We start from the raw sequence: 17,034 nt of genomic DNA on the forward strand, positions 1-17,034 counted from the left end.
TCCTCCTGTGGTCTGCGGCCAGTGGTGGCCTCAGCCTTGGCTCCGGCGGCAGCCGTGCTTCCATCACTGCGAGGCGCGCGTCTAGCATCGTTCCGACGGCACGCATGATGCGCTGGAGGCGCCGCTCCTCCTCATCGTCGCTCCGTTGGATCGGGGCGGGGGCGGGTATGGCTGCCGGTGATCCCACTGCATGGGCCAGGCGCGCCATCTCCGACCTCATGTCGGCGATCGCCTTCTTCATGTGCAGGATCTCCGCCTCCTGCCTCCTGCAGAGCTCCTGCAGCCTCTTATTTTCACCGTCGGTAGTCCTCGCTGCCATCTCTTCCTTGGCCTCCCGAATGGCGAAAGCCATCTCCTTCAGGGCACGCACGTATGTGCCCTTCAGGTTTCCTGACTTTGCCGCAATAGTGACGGCCAATTTTGCGGTCTCCTCCAGTCTATTTTCAGGATCGGGTCTGGATTCCCCGGTACTGCCCGCGACGGAGTTCTCCTTCACCCTGAGGTTCCGGACGCTCTCCATAATCTCCTTTTCGGCGAGCAGCGCCATCTCTTCGCGTTGGGCCTTCAGGTGCGCCTCCTTGGCGGCCGTGAGGCCAACGTATTGCCCTATTGTGGACGGTCTTCCTCGACCCCTTTTGGACGATGTCTTGGATGTTGTGGCTCTGTTGGGCGAGCGCACCGTATCTTCACCTGAACTGCTCCCAGTTCTGTCCGGACTGTATGCTTTGTTCCTTTTTCTTCTGTTCCTGGTCGGGGACGAACGGGTTGAGCTGGCAGTGGCCATGCCGTCGTCTGACAGGATACTAATCACTTCAATGTCCTTCACGGACCCTCCTCTACTTACATCGTTTCCTCCGTCCTTCACGGACACACTACCGCCGTCCTTCTCGGACCCCTTAGAGCAGTTATTGCCCCCCCAGAAACGGTGGGGCAGCGTGCGGCCGATCTCTCGACCGCACGGAGGGATTCTCCCCCCGCAGAGCGGGAGGTACCCTCCTGGGGTAGATTATCTTCATAACTGATCATTTCATTTTTGGTTTTCCTGTTTTTATTAACCAGGGGTGCGGTCCCCTGGGACGCCCTCACGACTGGTCTCCCACCAGCCATGCATCCCATCGCCGGGCGCCAGAGCTTAAGATTGGGGTATTTTTTATAGAGGTTTACGTCCTCGCGGCCCCGTACCTCGCGGCAGCGGCCCCCGTCCCCCACACGGTGAGGATTACGGGTTGGCCGGCAGTCCATCGAGTGCAACGAGCAGCACGACAGACCACCGCCCGACGCTCAAGTGAACAATAATCCACGAAGCCACGCCGGTATACCGGTACCCCCCTCAGGAGGGCGTGCCCCTGTAGCCGAAGCCGGGGACATGGCAACCAGCGGCCAGCAGTCGCATAAATGCAACGCTGGCTCACTCCTACGACAACAGGGCACAGAGTGCCACCGCTCACGGCACGCCGGCAGTCCGCTGCCGGCGGAAGCTGCGTTCTCCAGAAGGAGGGCGCAGTTCTCCCGCTCCCCCTAGTGCTGGTTTGGTCCGCGTCATCCGATCTCTTTCGTTGCAAAGCCTAACTAAGCTATCCTACACCTAAGTCTAATCCTAAGCCTAGAACCTACGCCTAAGAATCCTTGCAACGAAAAAGATCGGACGATACCTCTGGGAATGTCGCCCAGAGGATCCCGTTATCCGCCACCTACGGACGCGCCCGGTGGAAGTTCAGCACAACTCCCCCACAGACGGAGCCCCCGGCCACGCAAAGAGCGCGCCGGGGGGCCCGCCCAGGTCCCGGGAACCTAACCTAACCTAACCTAACCTAACCTAACCTAACCTAACCTAACCTAACCTAACCTAACCTAACCTAACCTAACCTAACCTAACCTAACCTAACCTAACCCAGTTCCCCCTCAGCTCTCGTGGCGGTCGGATCGTTTTGCGTGCGCTCCGCGTTTAAAAAATCGAACGAACGGGTTATTTTACGCAAAATATAAAGTGTTATACATCAAAACGTGCGCGTTCGCGAATACTATCCGTGTGTGAAAAAAGTGCGAAAATCGAACCACTCTGTGAGACACCAGGTCCAAGAAACGGATTCTAACCTGCAAATTAGATATTCCAGACGCAACGCTGCCTGATTTTCAGCGACAACTTACGTTTCTTGAACTGCAGTTCGAAGCGCACCAGGGGCAGCTACAATCAGGTAAAGTCTCGGATTTTTCCGGGTAAAACTCGCCGAGCCACAAAAGAAAAACCGAAAACCACGTGGCCACGTGCTCCCAGTTCCCGACGTCTTGGAGAAATTTTACCAACTCGAAATCGTGAACTATCTCGAGACACGTCAGTTGACACTTCGAACTTCGAAATCGGAGCACCCCCCTGGAAGTTGGAAGACTTTGAAGGCACTACGAACTTAGATCTCATCCAGAGCTGAAACAAGATCGATGACGTCACCTTTTCTGGACCCTTAGATATTGCCCACCACTTGGACAATAATTGTAAAAAAATTCAGGAATTTTTGACAGGCAGTTTTGGAGTAACAGAGGACATAGAAAACCTGTGACGTCACGCAGAGCCGAAAGTACCTGTGACATCCTGCTCCCGGCAGCACCCTAAAGAAAACCTCCTACAAGGAAGGAAACTCCTCGGGACCAACCCCCTGAGACGCGAAGTTTCTGCACTAGAAGCTATTTGCAGAAAATTGTCAGCCACCTCCAGCTTTGGCAGCTTCCTGAGGGTGGTGTGGGCCACGGAGGACCTCCGGACAGGCGGGACATCAGGGACCGGTTCACCTCCTGTGGAACAAAATTTTTAGATTGTAAGTAGGACTAAGGATAGATTTTATATAGAATTTAAGGTGGAACAAAGGTACCGGCCGGCATTACCGCTTAAGTTTGTACACCCCCTGGAGCCTCAGGGGAGCGAGATATCGCAAAAATAACAAATAGGGTCGACTAACATATTGGCACCCCAAAAAACCACCCCCGACGAGATTTTTTGGAAAAACGGGAAAAATTTCGGTTTTCCCGATTTCCAAAGCAGAAAACAAGGGACTTGACGGTAAATTTGGGCCGCGACCGATACCCCAGTATTTTTCCCCGTCTCGATATCTCGTTCCTAAGGTCAAAACCAGGCAAACGAAGTTGGCAAAAAACTACCCCTAAGTTTGAGGGCGAATAAAAAATCGACCGAGTGACCTATCCCTTTGTGATCTCGGGACCGGACGGCCCAATCAAAATACTACAGCCCGGTACTTTTCCCGGCGAAATCGGAAAATTGGGAAGAACTTAACAGGTTGTTTAAAATACTTCTTCAAGCAGATCGACGGCAGAGAGATAAAGTTGTTTAGGTATTTAAAAATTCCAAAAATACCTCATATCTCGTAAACCGTGCGTCCTAGCCCAAAAAGAACGAAAAATTTCCACCCCCCTCCCTAACCCACCCCCCTGCCCCGCAAACCCTGACCCTTAAACCTCCCCTCCCCCCGCACCCAACCCCTAGGGTCCCAACCCCCTACCCCTAAAATTGACTTTTGTCCATTATTACTTGGACTCTGAAAAATTTTTAGTAGCAAATTTATAATTATAAAATATTAAAAAATTATTGACTATTATTTTGGCATACTCATAAATAGGTAGTATAAGGACACTTTAGGGGTAGCAACCCCCAAATTAAATAAATCGCCTTATCTCGCGAACGGGAAGAGCTACAGTAACGGGGTTTTTTGCATGCAATAGGGCTTAGTCTGGAGCAGTTTTTTGGATAGAGGTGGAGACTCTACGTAGAGTCGAAACTTAAAACTTTACATTATACGATCGAAATCGAATTGACTGACCGTGTATCTTTTAAGTTGTAAAAATACCTACCTAGTTACATTCTCATACTGACTCTAGGTAGAGTAAAATTTTGTGCACTTCATTAACAAAATTTTTTGCATACATTCCTACACACACACACACACACACACACACACACTCACACACATATACACACACACACACACACACACACACACACACAAGCATATAAATAAAAAACCTTCTTACCGACACTCGACGAGTCTAGAACTCGTATAGCCTGACGGAATCTGTAACAAAAAACAAAAAACAGAGATATAAATTTTTTTTTTTATTTATTTTATTTTGCTTATTTGTACCGTCCCTTATATAACTTATACAAACCTTTTGTGACGTCCTGTTTAGGTAATTATATTACGTGATATTGACGCGTCCTCACTGCAAGGAAAATAAAAATAAAATTAACGATGTACGCAAATATTAGAACCCCAGTGACCAAAAATCTAAACTCTCCTCCGAAAAACGCAGAACATGCTGGATCATCCAATACAGATGACCCAAATATTACAAGAAGCGTAAGACGAAGTGTGGGAGAATGGGAATCAGCCAAGGCCGACTAAGCCATAAAATTGAGAACACCAACATCTCCCACAAAAAAGCCATCTGAAGCCCCCCAAAAACAAAAAATACAAGGCTTTCCAAGCAAGACTGCGGAAGCTAGAGCCTGTCTTAGTAAGGCCAAATTAAATCTTGAAAATTCGAGAAATTTGAAGACAGACATAAAAATGGCAGTCTTACAAGCAATAGAAAGGCTTTATGAGCTTGTTAAAGAGGTGGAAGGAAAAGCTACAAGGGGGCAGAAAGTAGAGGAAAAGGGAATGCATAAAGAGAAAGAAGCAGAGACCAAGGAAAAGGATAAAGGTCAGGATGAGACCTTAAATGCATTAAAGAAAAAACTGGAAGAAAATTGCAGTCTCCTAAGAGAAAACTCCGAGAAGATGGAAGAGCTGAAACAAATATTCAGGACTCAAAAAGCGACTTATGCGGATGTGGTGGTATCACAGCCGGGGAGGCAATCCCCAAAATCCACCACATTACATTCAATAATGATCTCATCTAAAGATGAAAATGAAACAGGCGATGGTATTCTCACGGAACTCCGAAAAACAGCTAGTGAAGATGAAGGGTGGGTGAGAGTGGAAAGAGTGAGGAAGATTAAAGACAGGAAAGTTATAATGAGTTATAGAACAGAAGAAGAGAGAACAAAGGCAACACAAAGATTAAAAAAGTCAGAGGGGGAACTCGTCGTTGAAGAGATAAAAAATAAGGATCCCTTATTGATACTCTATAATGTTTTAAAGATGCATTCCGACGAGGACCTCCAAAAAGCCTTAAGAAGTAAAAATAAAGACCTCTTCCGTAACCTCAACAAAGAGGATGACAGGATAGAGGTAAAATATAAAAAGAGTGCCCGTAACCCTCACACCCACCACGTAGTGCTAAAAGTGTCCCCAACCATCTGGAACCGAGCCCTGAGCATGGGGTCGCTGCACATTGATATACAACCAGTTAGAGTGGCGGACCAAACGCCACTGGTGCAGTGTACCCTTTGTCTGGGGTTCGGACATAGCAGAAAATTCTGCAAAGAAGCTTTACCAAGCTGCAGCCATTGCGGCGGACCACACATGAGGGCCGACTGTCCGGACAGACTGACAGGCATAGAGCCTACATGCTGTAACTGCCGGAAGGCAAATATGACAACCACAGCACACAACGCTTTTAGTAGGGAGTGCCCCGTAATGGCAAAATGGGACAATATAGCACGGCGAGCAGTGGAATACCACTGCTAAAGTTAGACCAAAGAATGGACCCCCATCACCCCCCTACAGAGTATTACAAGCAAACCTCCAAAGGAAAAAATTAGCAACCGCTGAGTTGGCCATTGAAGCCACTACTCGGAAAGCTGCAATAGCCTTAATTCAAGAGCCATACGTGGGCGGGGCAAGGAGTATGAAAGGATTCCGGGGCGTAAGGGTCTTCCAAAGCACTGCACAAGGAGATGGGACTGTTAAAGCTGCGATAGCTGTCTTTGATCACGACCTGGACGTGATACAGTACCCGCAACTCACCACCAATAACATCGTGGTGGTGGGGATCCGGACCAGGGCCTGGGAGATCACGCTGGTGTCCTATTACTTCGAGCCAGACAAGCCCATAGAGTCTTATCTTGAACAGATCAAAAGGGTAGAGAGAAAAACGGGACCCAAAAGGCTTATCTTTGGAGGTGACGCGAATGCCAAGAGCACCTGGTGGGGGAGTAAGGAAGATGATGCACGAGGAGAACAACTGATGGGGACTCTCGGAGAGTTGGGCCTACAGATTCTAAACGAGGGAGATGTCCCGACATTTGATACGATCAGAGGAGGTAAGAGGTACAAAAGCCGCGTGGATGTGACGTTCTGTACCGAAGACATGCTGGACCTGATAGACGGATGGCGAGTCGATGAAGACCTAGTGAGCTCGGACCACAACGGTATGGTATTCAATATTAGACTACAAAAATCAAAAAGCATCAAAATTGAAAGAACTACTAGGATATTTAACACTAAAAAAGCCAATTGGAGCCTATTTCATGAGAAGATGGCCCAATTACTGCTAGATAACAATATGACAACTTTGATAGATACAATAGACAATAAAACAAAAGTAGAATCTGCAATCGATACATATACAAACATAATAACAAAAACTTGTGAACAATCAATTCCAAAAAAGACAAGCAGAGAAATACTTACCATACCGTGGTGGTCGGAGAAGCTCGCAGAGATGAGGAAGGAGACGAACACTATGAGACGCCGCATCAGGAACGCAGCGCAGGATCGAAGACAACACGTGGTTGATGAGTACCTGAAACAAAAAGAAAAATATGAGTCGGAAGTTAGAGAGGCCCAAGCCGGGAGCTGGAAGGAGTTCTGTGAGAAACAGGATAGGGAAGGGGTCTGGGAGGGAATATATAGGGTGATGAGTAGAGCTCGGACAAGGGAGGAAGATTGCCCTTTAACAGATGTGGATGGAGCCCCGCTGGACCCTGAAAAGTCAGCAAAGCTCCTGGCAGAGACCTTCTACCCGGAGGATCGGGAAGAGGAGGATAATGATGAGCATGCCGAAATCAGAAGGAGGGCTAAAATAAGCGAAGGTGTGCATGATGAGCATGTACCCTCGTTTACTGTTAACGAACTCAAGCATGCTCTAAAAAGTTTTAACCCAAAGAAGGCACCAGGAGCAGATGGACTCACGTCCGACATATGCACTCATGCAATAGACCTGGACGAAAAACTCTTTCTCGGCCTAATCAATAAGTGCTTAGAGCACAGATACTTTCCGAAAATCTGGAAAGCGGCAACAGTGGTGATACTGAGGAAGCCGGGAAAGGACTCGTACACTGAACCGAAGTCGCACAGGCCGATTGGTCTTTTGCCTGTGCTGGGAAAGCTGTACGAGAAGATGCTGGTGGCCCGACTCAAGTACCATCTATTACCGAAGATGAGTACTCGCCAATTCGGCTTCATGCCCCAAAGGAGCACCGAGGACTCCCTCTATACACTAATGCAACATGTAAAAGAGAAATTAAAGGAAAAACGCATTATTACCATAGTGTCATTGGATATAGAGGGAGCCTTCGATAGCGCGTGGTGGCCGGCTTTGGAGGTCCGATTGGCTGAGGAAAAGTGTCCGGAGTACTTGAGACGGGTCATCAGCAGCTATCTCAGCGATAGAAGAGTCTCAGTGCGCTACGCAGGCGCTGAATATGAAAGGGCTACCAGCAAGGGTTGCGTGCAGGGATCCATCGGAGGCCCAATTTTGTGGAACTTGCTCCTCGACCCATTAATTCACCAACTTCAAGCCAGAGGTGAATACATACAAGCATTTGCTGATGATGTGGTCCTGGTCTTCGATGGAGACTCTGCACTGCAAATAGAAAGACAGGCAAACACCTCCCTCGAACATGTTCAAGCGTGGGGCGTCCGAAATAAGCTCAAATTCGCGCCGCACAAAACTTGTGCGATGACAATAACGCGGAGGCTAAAGTACGACACACCACGCTTGAACATGGGCGGAACGGAGATCGCCACCTATAAAGAGCTCCGGATCTTGGGGCTCACTATCGACGATAAGCTCACATTCAACACACACGTTAGGAATGTATGTAGAAAAGCTATCGGAATGTATAAAATCCTCGCGCGTACAGCCAGAGTTGGTTGGGGGTTGAGTCCTGAGGTTATCAGGGTGATATATGTGGCGGTAGTAGAGCCTACAGTGCTGTACGCGGCTGCAGTGTGGCACGAATCGGTATATAAGCTGGGAGTCCAAAAACAGCTAAACGTTATTCAAAGGGGCTTCGCTCAAAAACTTTGCAGGGCATATCGCACGGTCTCCCTGAACTCGGCACTGTTAATGGCTGGGATACTCCCTTTGGATCTTCGAGTTCGAGAGGCAGCCTCTCTATTTGAGGCCAAGAAGGGAGTATGCCAGTCATGGCTTGGGGACAGAGAGATCGAGCGAATGTCATCAGCGATGGATGCCCCTCATCCCGCAGAGCAACAGAGTCTGGAGCTTGGCAATCTGGTAGACGAGGAACAATACAACAATCTCAACCACCTTGACGTGAGAATATTCACGGACGGGAGCAAGATTGAGGGCCGAGTCGGGGCCGCTTTATCCATTTGGGATGGTGAGGTCGAGATAAGGTCCCTCAAGCTTGCTCTCGCACCCTACTGTACCATCTATCAGGCCGAACTCCTGGCTCTGAGCTATGCGGTTAAGGAAGCCCAGCTCCGAAACGGGTCTACTTTTGGAGTCTTTAGCGACAGCAAAGCGGCACTCCTCACAGTCATAAATCACGGTTCCCTCCATCCACTAGCCGTAGACATAAGAAAAATGTTAAAACAATGCGCACTGCAAAATAAGACCGTTGCCTTATACTGGATTAAGGCACACGCGGGATTGGAGGGAAACGAGCGAGCAGATCAACTCGCTAAGGAAGCCGCTCTGCTGTCGAAAAAGAGCCCAAATTACGACCTGTGCCCCGTTTCATACGTCAAGCGAATCATCCGGAGTGGTTCGCTTGACGAATGGAACAGGCGATATCGGGATAGCGACAGAGCATCAGTCACTAAAATGTTTTTTCCGGATGCAGTAGCGGCGTACAGCACTGTAAGAAAGATGAGGATAACTGGGCACATTACCCAGTTCACTACGGGGCACGGAGGGTTCTCCGAATACTTGGCTAGGTTCAAGTGTAAGGGGGACCCCTCGTGTGCCTGTGAACCTGGCATGCCGGAAACGGTTGAACACCTGTTGACCAGTTGTCCCATTTTTGGGAAGCAGAGGTTCGAGCTCGAAAATAAAATAAACAAAATCGTAAATAAGGAAAATTTGTGTAAATTGATTGTTGAAAAGTATACTAAGGAATTGTTTATAGATTATGCTGTACAAATAGTAAAAGTAGTGAATAAGAAAAACAAAGAATGAAATTATGTTATCACAATATCGTGAGTATATTGTAGAGTAGCATTAATGGAAGAAGTCAAAATAAATAGTAGTTAAGTATAGCGTAAGATATAGTCAGTAAGAAAAATTGTAAGTAAATTATTATGTAGATTAAGAAATTGTAATAAAAGTAAACTGCCCATCCCATAACATCCTAGACCCCAAGTTAAGATTAGAATTAAAGTATGAATGAGAAGAACGAAAGTACGAGAGGGATAAATGATAGAACTGGAATGGTAATAGAGGACGGAATGCCTGAGAAGACCCTAGACTAAGCAACAAAAAAAAAGAAAGACCTTATGTCCAGCCTTCAAAGCTTTGCACCCTTGCAGAGAAAAGAGTGACTTAAAAAAAAAAAAAAAAAAACCTTTTTTTTTTTTTTTCGGGTAGAGGGCCGAACCTCCTACGAGGTCCCCGCGCAAAAGGGGCGCGCGGGGTATGTGAGACTCAACGGTCTGCATGGTGTTGTGAGCAGACCGCGGGCCCAAGGATTTTAGAGCCCACCCACTAAACGACTCCTCTGCACTCTTACACCCGACGTCCGATCCCCTCCGAGGTCAGAACCCGGATGAGGTAGGGGGGCTACCGCGGTCAACACTACAACCAGACGGCGCGGCTCACCCCAAGGACGCCCAGCCGACGGAGCCTTCGAGGCGAATCGAAGGCTCTGAAACGTCGGCCGTCTCGGTACGGCAGCCCGTCGGGCCGCCCAGACGGTGCCGCTGGTGTCCCGGAATACCCCGCTGGACCAGAACCAGCCTGCCGGGTCAGGACGCGATACACCGTCGACCGGTCGCTCTATTCACTCCACGGCAGCGCGCTAGAGTGCTGGTAGCGCGCCGCGCGGCCTCACCCCCTCAGGTCGCCCCTTGACCTTCACCGGGGGGAGGCCGCCACCTACAGGGGCCGGGACGTACGGGCGTATTCCCGCCTCCGGCCCCCGGCTCGACGGCGACGGATCGGTGCGGAAAGGGAAGAGCTCTCCCTCTCTCGCTCCGCCGCCTCCTTCTGCGAGATGGTGGACTCGCAGAAGTCGAGCATCGCCTTCCAGGACGCGTCGCTGCCGAGCATCGTAGCCACGACGCGCGGCAGCGAGAGGTCCTCTCCAATGACCGCGACGAGGGCGGCGCGTTGCTCGTCGAATCCAGAGCAACGCGCCAGCGTGTGTTCCGCTGTATCTTCCTCGTCGCGGTCCGCGCAGTGGTGGCACTGCGCCGTCGGTTCCCTTCCGGCTATCTTGTGCAAGTACCGGCCGAAACAACCATGGCCGGTAAGCATCTGCGTTAGCCGGAAGGTGAGGCATCCGCGGTCGCGGCCCACCCAGTCCGCGAGAACCGGGCGGACCGCCTCGACGGTTCGGAGGCCGGCCGACGGGTCCGCCAAGCGGCGAAACCACGCCTCCAGCACGGACCGCCGAGATTGGAGCCTCCGCGCTCGAACTACTCCTTCGCCGGGGCGCCCTTCCCCCCTAGAGCGGAGGTCGCTACGCCACCTGTAATCGGCAGCGAGCGCCTCCGCCTCCAGGTCCCAGGGTGGCGCCCCGGCGAGCAAGCACGCCGCCTCGAAGGAGACGGTGCGGTATCCTCGGATCGCCCTGACCGCGATCGCGCGCTGCGGACGTCGCAGCGCCGCGACGTTCTCGCGGGTCAGGGCGTGGCACCATACGGGAGCGCCGTATAGTGCCATCGACCGCACCACCCCCATGTAGAGGCGGCGCGCCACCTGATCGGGACCCCCGACGTTTGGAAGAAGCCGGCTCAGAGAGCCGGCCGTCGCCATCAGCCGAGGGCCCAATTTTTCGAAGTGAGCGCGGAAGCTCCACCGACCGTCCAGTTCGAGGCCGAGGTACCGAAGACCGGTCACCCCGACCCCGACGCGGACGCCTCCGATCACGAGGTGGGCACCCAGAGGCGGCGCTCGTCCCGGCCCGTGAAAGAGCAGGGCCTGGGTTTTGTCGAGCGCCACCTCGAGCCCCAACCGTCGGATCCTGGTGACGACGTGTGCCACGCCTGCGCACGCCAGACGGGCAGACTCCCGGTAGTCCCTCCCCGGAGCTACGACCAACGTGTCGTCAGCGTAACAAATTACGCTGAGCCCGGGGAGGGGTCCCCGAATGACGCCCCGCAGGACCCAGTCGTAGCCGATGTTCCACAGCAGGGGGCCCAGGACGGACCCCTGCGGAACACCGCGCTCGACGGGGAAGCGGTACATCGCCCCACCGTGTCCGATGCACTGGATCGACCTGCCCTCGAGGTAGGAGCCGATCAGTCGGCGGAGGTATGCGGGGACGCCGTGATACTCCAGCGCCCCCGCGATCACCGACCAGGGCAGGGTGTTGAAGGCGTTCCTTACATCTAAGGATAACGCCATCGCCACCCCGCCCCGGGATACGGCTTCATCGGAGAGGGCCCGCACGCGCAGAATTGCGTCGATAGTCGAGCGGCCCTCTCTGAAGCCGTACTGCTCCGCCGAAAGATCGGGACCCGTCTCGGTCAGGTGCCGGACGATGCGGGCCGCGACGATCCTCTCGAGCATCTTGCCCGCTTCGTCCAGCAACACGATGGGGCGATAGCCCGCGGGTGAGTCCGCGGGGCGCCCGTCCTTCCGCAGAAGGACCAGTCTGCCCGTCTTCCATTTCGACGGGAACCGTCCCGACTCGAGGCACGCTTCGAAAAGCCCCCCGAGCCGGTCCCCTAGGGCCTCGAAGGCCAAGCTCCAGACCCGGCCGTGAACGCCGACAGGGCCGGGGGCCGCGTCCTTCGCTCTCATTTTGGACACGGCCGCATGGATCTCCGCCCCCGTGATAGGGGGAGGGGGCTCCTCGGCAGCGGGAACGCTGGGGCGACGCGGCGGCGTGCCCCACGTGGCGTCCATCTGTGGGGGCTCAAAGTCCCCCCCCGCTGCCGGCGGGAAGAGTGCCGCAACAATTTCCCGCAGCTGCCGAGGCTGGAGCCTCTCGGTCACCGGGAGCGCCCACGGTTGCAGTTTCCTGCGAACCATCTTGTATGGGCGCCCCCAGGGATCTTCGTCGAGCGACTCCAGGAGAGTCTTCATGCTCTGCTTCTTGGCCTCGCCGATGGCCAGCTGCAGCGCCGTCTGCTTTTGACGACAGTCAGCGTGCAGCTGGGCCGCCGTCTCCGCGAACGCAGCGTCGCGATGACGGCGGCGGCGGTGGCGTGCGCTCCGGCGGCGCGCCCTCACGCACTCCCCTCGGAGTCTTGCGATCTCGGGCGACCACCAGAACGCACCCCCACGTGGTGCTCGGGGGCCGACCCGGGGCATGGCGGCATCGCAAATGTTTGCCATGGTGCCCCGGAACCAGTCGACCTCCGCATCCACGTCCGCGAGCCGCGCGGGTTTTGGCGCCCACGCAGCAACAGCGGCCGCCTCCATCAGCAACTCCTTGTTCATCCGTTTCAAGGCCCACCTGGGGAACGAACGGGGCGCACCTTGCGGGAGCTCCTCCTCGCCGCGGGCGCCCGCGGCTGACGACGATGACAAGGAGGAGGCGGAGAGCTCGAATCGGACGTATCTGTGGTCCGAGAGCGGCTCCGCCCCCTCTAGTACGCGCCAGCCGCGGGTGCGGCGCACGGCGGACGGGGACGCGAACGTCATGTCCACGTGAGATTCCCCGTTCCACCGCACGCAAGTCGCGACCGTGCCTCTGTTTAGGAGACAGAGGCCGGTCGCGATCGCCCACTCCGAAAGAGCCTCGCCTCGCGAATCCGTGCGGGGGGAGCCCCAAGCCGTACACTTGGCATTGAGGTCCCCCGCGACGATGACAGGGCGGGACCCGAGGCGGTGTAAAAGCGCCTCGAGCCCGCCCAGAAACCGCTCGAACTCGGCGAGGCTCCTGTTCGGAGAAAAGTACGCCCCGATCACGACGGTCCCGTCGATCCTAGCCGCGACGTACCCGGGTCCCCTGGCCACCATATCCAAGGGGGGAACCTTTTTTTTTTTTTTTTTTCGGGTAGAGGGCCGAACCTCCTACGAGGTCCCCGCGCAAAAGGGGCGCGCGGGGTATGTGAGACTCAACGATCTGCATGGTGTTGTGAGCAGACCGCGGGCCCAAGGATTTTAGGACCCACCCACTAAACGACTCCCCTGCACTCTTACACCCGACGTCCGATCCCCTCCGAGGTCAGAACCCGGATGAGGTAGGGGGGCTACCGCGGTCAACACTACAACCAGACGGCGCGGCTCACCCCAAGGACGCCCAGCCGACGGAGCCTTCGAGGCGAATCGAAGGCTCTGAAACGTCGGCCGTCTCGGTACGGCAGCCCGTCGGGCCGCCCAGACGGTGCCGCTGGTGTCCCGGAATACCCCGCTGGACCAGAACCAGCCTGCCGGGTCAGGACGCGATACACCGTCGACCGGTCGCTCTATTCACTCCACGGCAGCGCGCTAGAGTGCTGGTAGCGCGCCGCGCGGCCTCACCCCCTCAGGTCGCCCCTTGACCTTCACCGGGGGGAGGCCGCCACCTACAGGGGCCGGGACGTACGGGCGTATTCCCGCCTCCGGCCCCCGGCTCGACGGCGACGGATCGGTGCGGAAAGGGAAGAGCTCTCCCTCTCTCGCTCCGCCGCCTCCTTCTGCGAGATGGTGGACTCGCAGAAGTCGAGCATCGCCTTCCAGGACGCGTCGCTGCCGAGCATCGTAGCCACGACGCGCGGCAGCGAGAGGTCCTCTCCAATGACCGCGACGAGGGCGGCGCGTTGCTCGTCGAATCCAGAGCAACGCGCCAGCGTGTGTTCCGCTGTATCTTCCTCGTCGCGGTCCGCGCAGTGGTGGCACTGCGCCGTCGGTTCCCTTCCGGCTATCTTGTGCAAGTACCGGCCGAAACAACCATGGCCGGTAAGCATCTGCGTTAGCCGGAAGGTGAGGCATCCGCGGTCGCGGCCCACCCAGTCCGCGAGAACCGGGCGGACCGCCTCGACGGTATCTTATCGGAAGACCACTGACTTCCCTGCCATCGCCTGCTCTGCAAGATCACAATCAAAACACGCTACAACGTTACGCTCGAGTTGAGCAGCTTCGCCAGCACTTCTGGCAACGCTGGCAAAAGGAGTACATCAGCGAACTTCAGCAACGAACGAAATGGCGCACCAACGCTGCCGAGCTAAATGTGGGTGATCTTGTCCTTATTCAAGAGGATCACGTCCCGCCTATGGCTTGGCGTCTCGGAAGAGTTCGACGCCTATTCCCGGGCCCAGACGGAATTTCTCGAGTGGCAGACATATCAACAATACGAGGCTGCGTTCGGCGGCCCCTAATACGTATTTGTCCCCTGCCCTCAGTGCAAGATATTCAAGGTTGAAAACTGACCTTTCAACGAGGGGGAGGATGTTCGCGCCGACGTTTAGACATATTTCATAGATTAAAACCTCTTTGCCATTGCACTAAGGCACGCACTAACCTAACCTAACCCTAACCTGGCAATTCTTTTCCAGATCTGGTGGTTCGAAATGCTTTTTCGCGAAATTTTTTCGCGCGATTTCTTGCCTTCCACTCGTCCTTGGACGACCAGATTCTTTGTCGAGTCCTATTTTCTGGAGATGTGACCAATGATCTTTAAAACTGCTCCAGTTCATGAAAGCTGCTCTTTGATAGAGAGTTATTTTAGGATGGGCGCGTCATGATGAGGAATGTTATCCACGGGATCCTTAGTCTCCAGCACCGTTTAATCTGGGCACCATCGTGCCCAGATTAAACGGTGATCCTTCAATTTTGGAGACCAGATTTTGACTCCACAAAATCTGGTCTTCAAAATTGAACACAAAGCATTTTATCAATCATATATATTAATTTTTGTATTTATAACACTAAAAAAATACATGTAGGCACTCGGGGACTGCCACGTAAAATATATATATGTCGTAGGCGGCGGCGGCAGGGATAGCTAAGCGGTAGTTTCGTCATCACTCGTATTCGATTGAACTCAGTTTAGTCAATAAAACTTTTCAATAATAATTATTGAAACTCAACACACACAACTTTCACAATGACAGGATAAACCGACAGTTTCGTTGCACATACCGACAGACCGACTGACTGACTGACTGACTGAGACGGACGGACCGTCTGATACGGACTGAATGACTGTCTGACACGGAATGCCACGACTCTGTCCACGTACCGCCATTTTATAACTGTGGCGTTACGGAGTCTACCCTTCATTTTGTGATATTTATCAAAACAACATTTCATCATTTAAAATAATAATCAAAACCACCGTCTTAATATTACTAAAAGTCGTCAACCACGACACGGCCATTCTGTCACTTTGACGTTTGTGTATCGTTGATATTCCGAACTATTGACCCGGATGCGACACGGCCATCCTGTGTTACACACGTCCTCGTGTGTTAATCTGAAACAAAAGCCAATACCGCACAGTATCATTCACGCTCGGCCATATCTGACCACTCTACTAAAATAAAAGTCTTGTGTCATCACAAATTCTATAACGACATTGAAAGATAACACAAACGAAAATAAGTGATTTACTACTGCTGCAATTTCTCCCTGTACAATTCATGTACACAGTAACTAAGTCATCCCTGTGACTACAAGTGTTCAATGATAGTCATCCCTGTGACTACAAGTGTTCAATGATAGTCATCCCTGTGACTACAAGTGTTCAATGATAGTCATCCCTGTGACTACAAGTGTTCAATGATAGTCATCCCTGTGACTACAAGTGTTCAATGATAGTCATCCCTGTGACTACAAGTGTTCAATGATAGTCATCCCTGTGACTACAAGTGTTCAATGATAGTCATCCCTGTGACTACAAGTGTTCAATGATAGTCATCCCTGTGACTACAAGTGTTCAATGATAGTCATCCCTGTGACTACAAGTGTTCAATGATAGTCATCCCTGTGACTACAAGTGTTCAATGATAGTCATCCCTGTGACTACAAGTGTTCAATGATAGTCATCCCTGTGACTACAAGTGTTCAATGATAGTCATCCCTGTGACTACAAGTGTTCAATGATAGTCATCCCTGTGACTACAAGTGTTCAATGATAGTCATCCCTGTGACTACAAGTGTTCAATGATAGTCATCCCTGTGACTCTAATCAACAGTCATCCCTGTGACTCTAATCAACAGTCATCCCTGTGACTCTAATCAACAGTCATCCCTGTGACTCTAATCAACAGTCATCCCTGTGACTCTAATCAACAGTCATCCCTGTGACTCTAATCAACAGTCATCCCTGTGACTCTAATCAACAGTCATTTATGAGAACCATCGCATATAGATTTCTCGACAAGAGAACATTCGGCACCAAAATCCAAATAAAAATAATACGACTCACCAGATTGTTCTCATTTACCAAAAATACTCGATATTACACAGCTACCGGCATGTCGCTCCGCTCGGCCGGTGAATAGTTGACCCATCGAGCACCGACAGACGGCGCTTGCGTCCCATATCTCGTATTGGCTGCAGCAATCACGTGTTGATTGCGACACGATCTTCCTGACTGTACACGTCCTCGTGTGATGGTTAACCTCACAGTCTCCTACGAGGTGGCGCGCCCTAGCGCAAGTGTAGCCGGAGCGCGGGGGCTCCAATCTCAGCAGTCCGTGCTGGAGGCGTGGTCTCGTCGTTTGGCGGACCCGTCGGCCGGCCTCCGTACCGTTGAGGCGATCTGCCCGGTTCTCGCAGACTGGGTAGGCCGCGACC

At 52.7% G+C, this 17,034-nt stretch overlaps 1 protein-coding gene across 1 annotated transcript; it reads left to right on the forward strand.

The window, feature by feature from the left end:
- The first annotated feature begins 4,574 nt into the window (after positions 1-4,574).
- Positions 4,575-9,321, forward strand: LOC114245555 (putative 115 kDa protein in type-1 retrotransposable element R1DM). The gene is made up of 2 exons (XM_089738547.1): positions 4,575-5,537; positions 5,611-9,321. Exons 1-2 carry the CDS (start codon positions 4,575-4,577, stop codon positions 9,319-9,321), a joined length of 4,674 nt encoding a protein of 1,557 aa, XP_089594673.1.
- The last annotated feature ends 7,713 nt before the right edge of the window (positions 9,322-17,034 follow it).

Source organism: Bombyx mandarina, chromosome 25 (assembly GCF_030267445.1).
Source record: "Bombyx mandarina strain Sakado chromosome 25, ASM3026744v2".
NCBI lineage: Eukaryota > Metazoa > Arthropoda > Insecta > Lepidoptera > Bombycidae > Bombyx > Bombyx mandarina.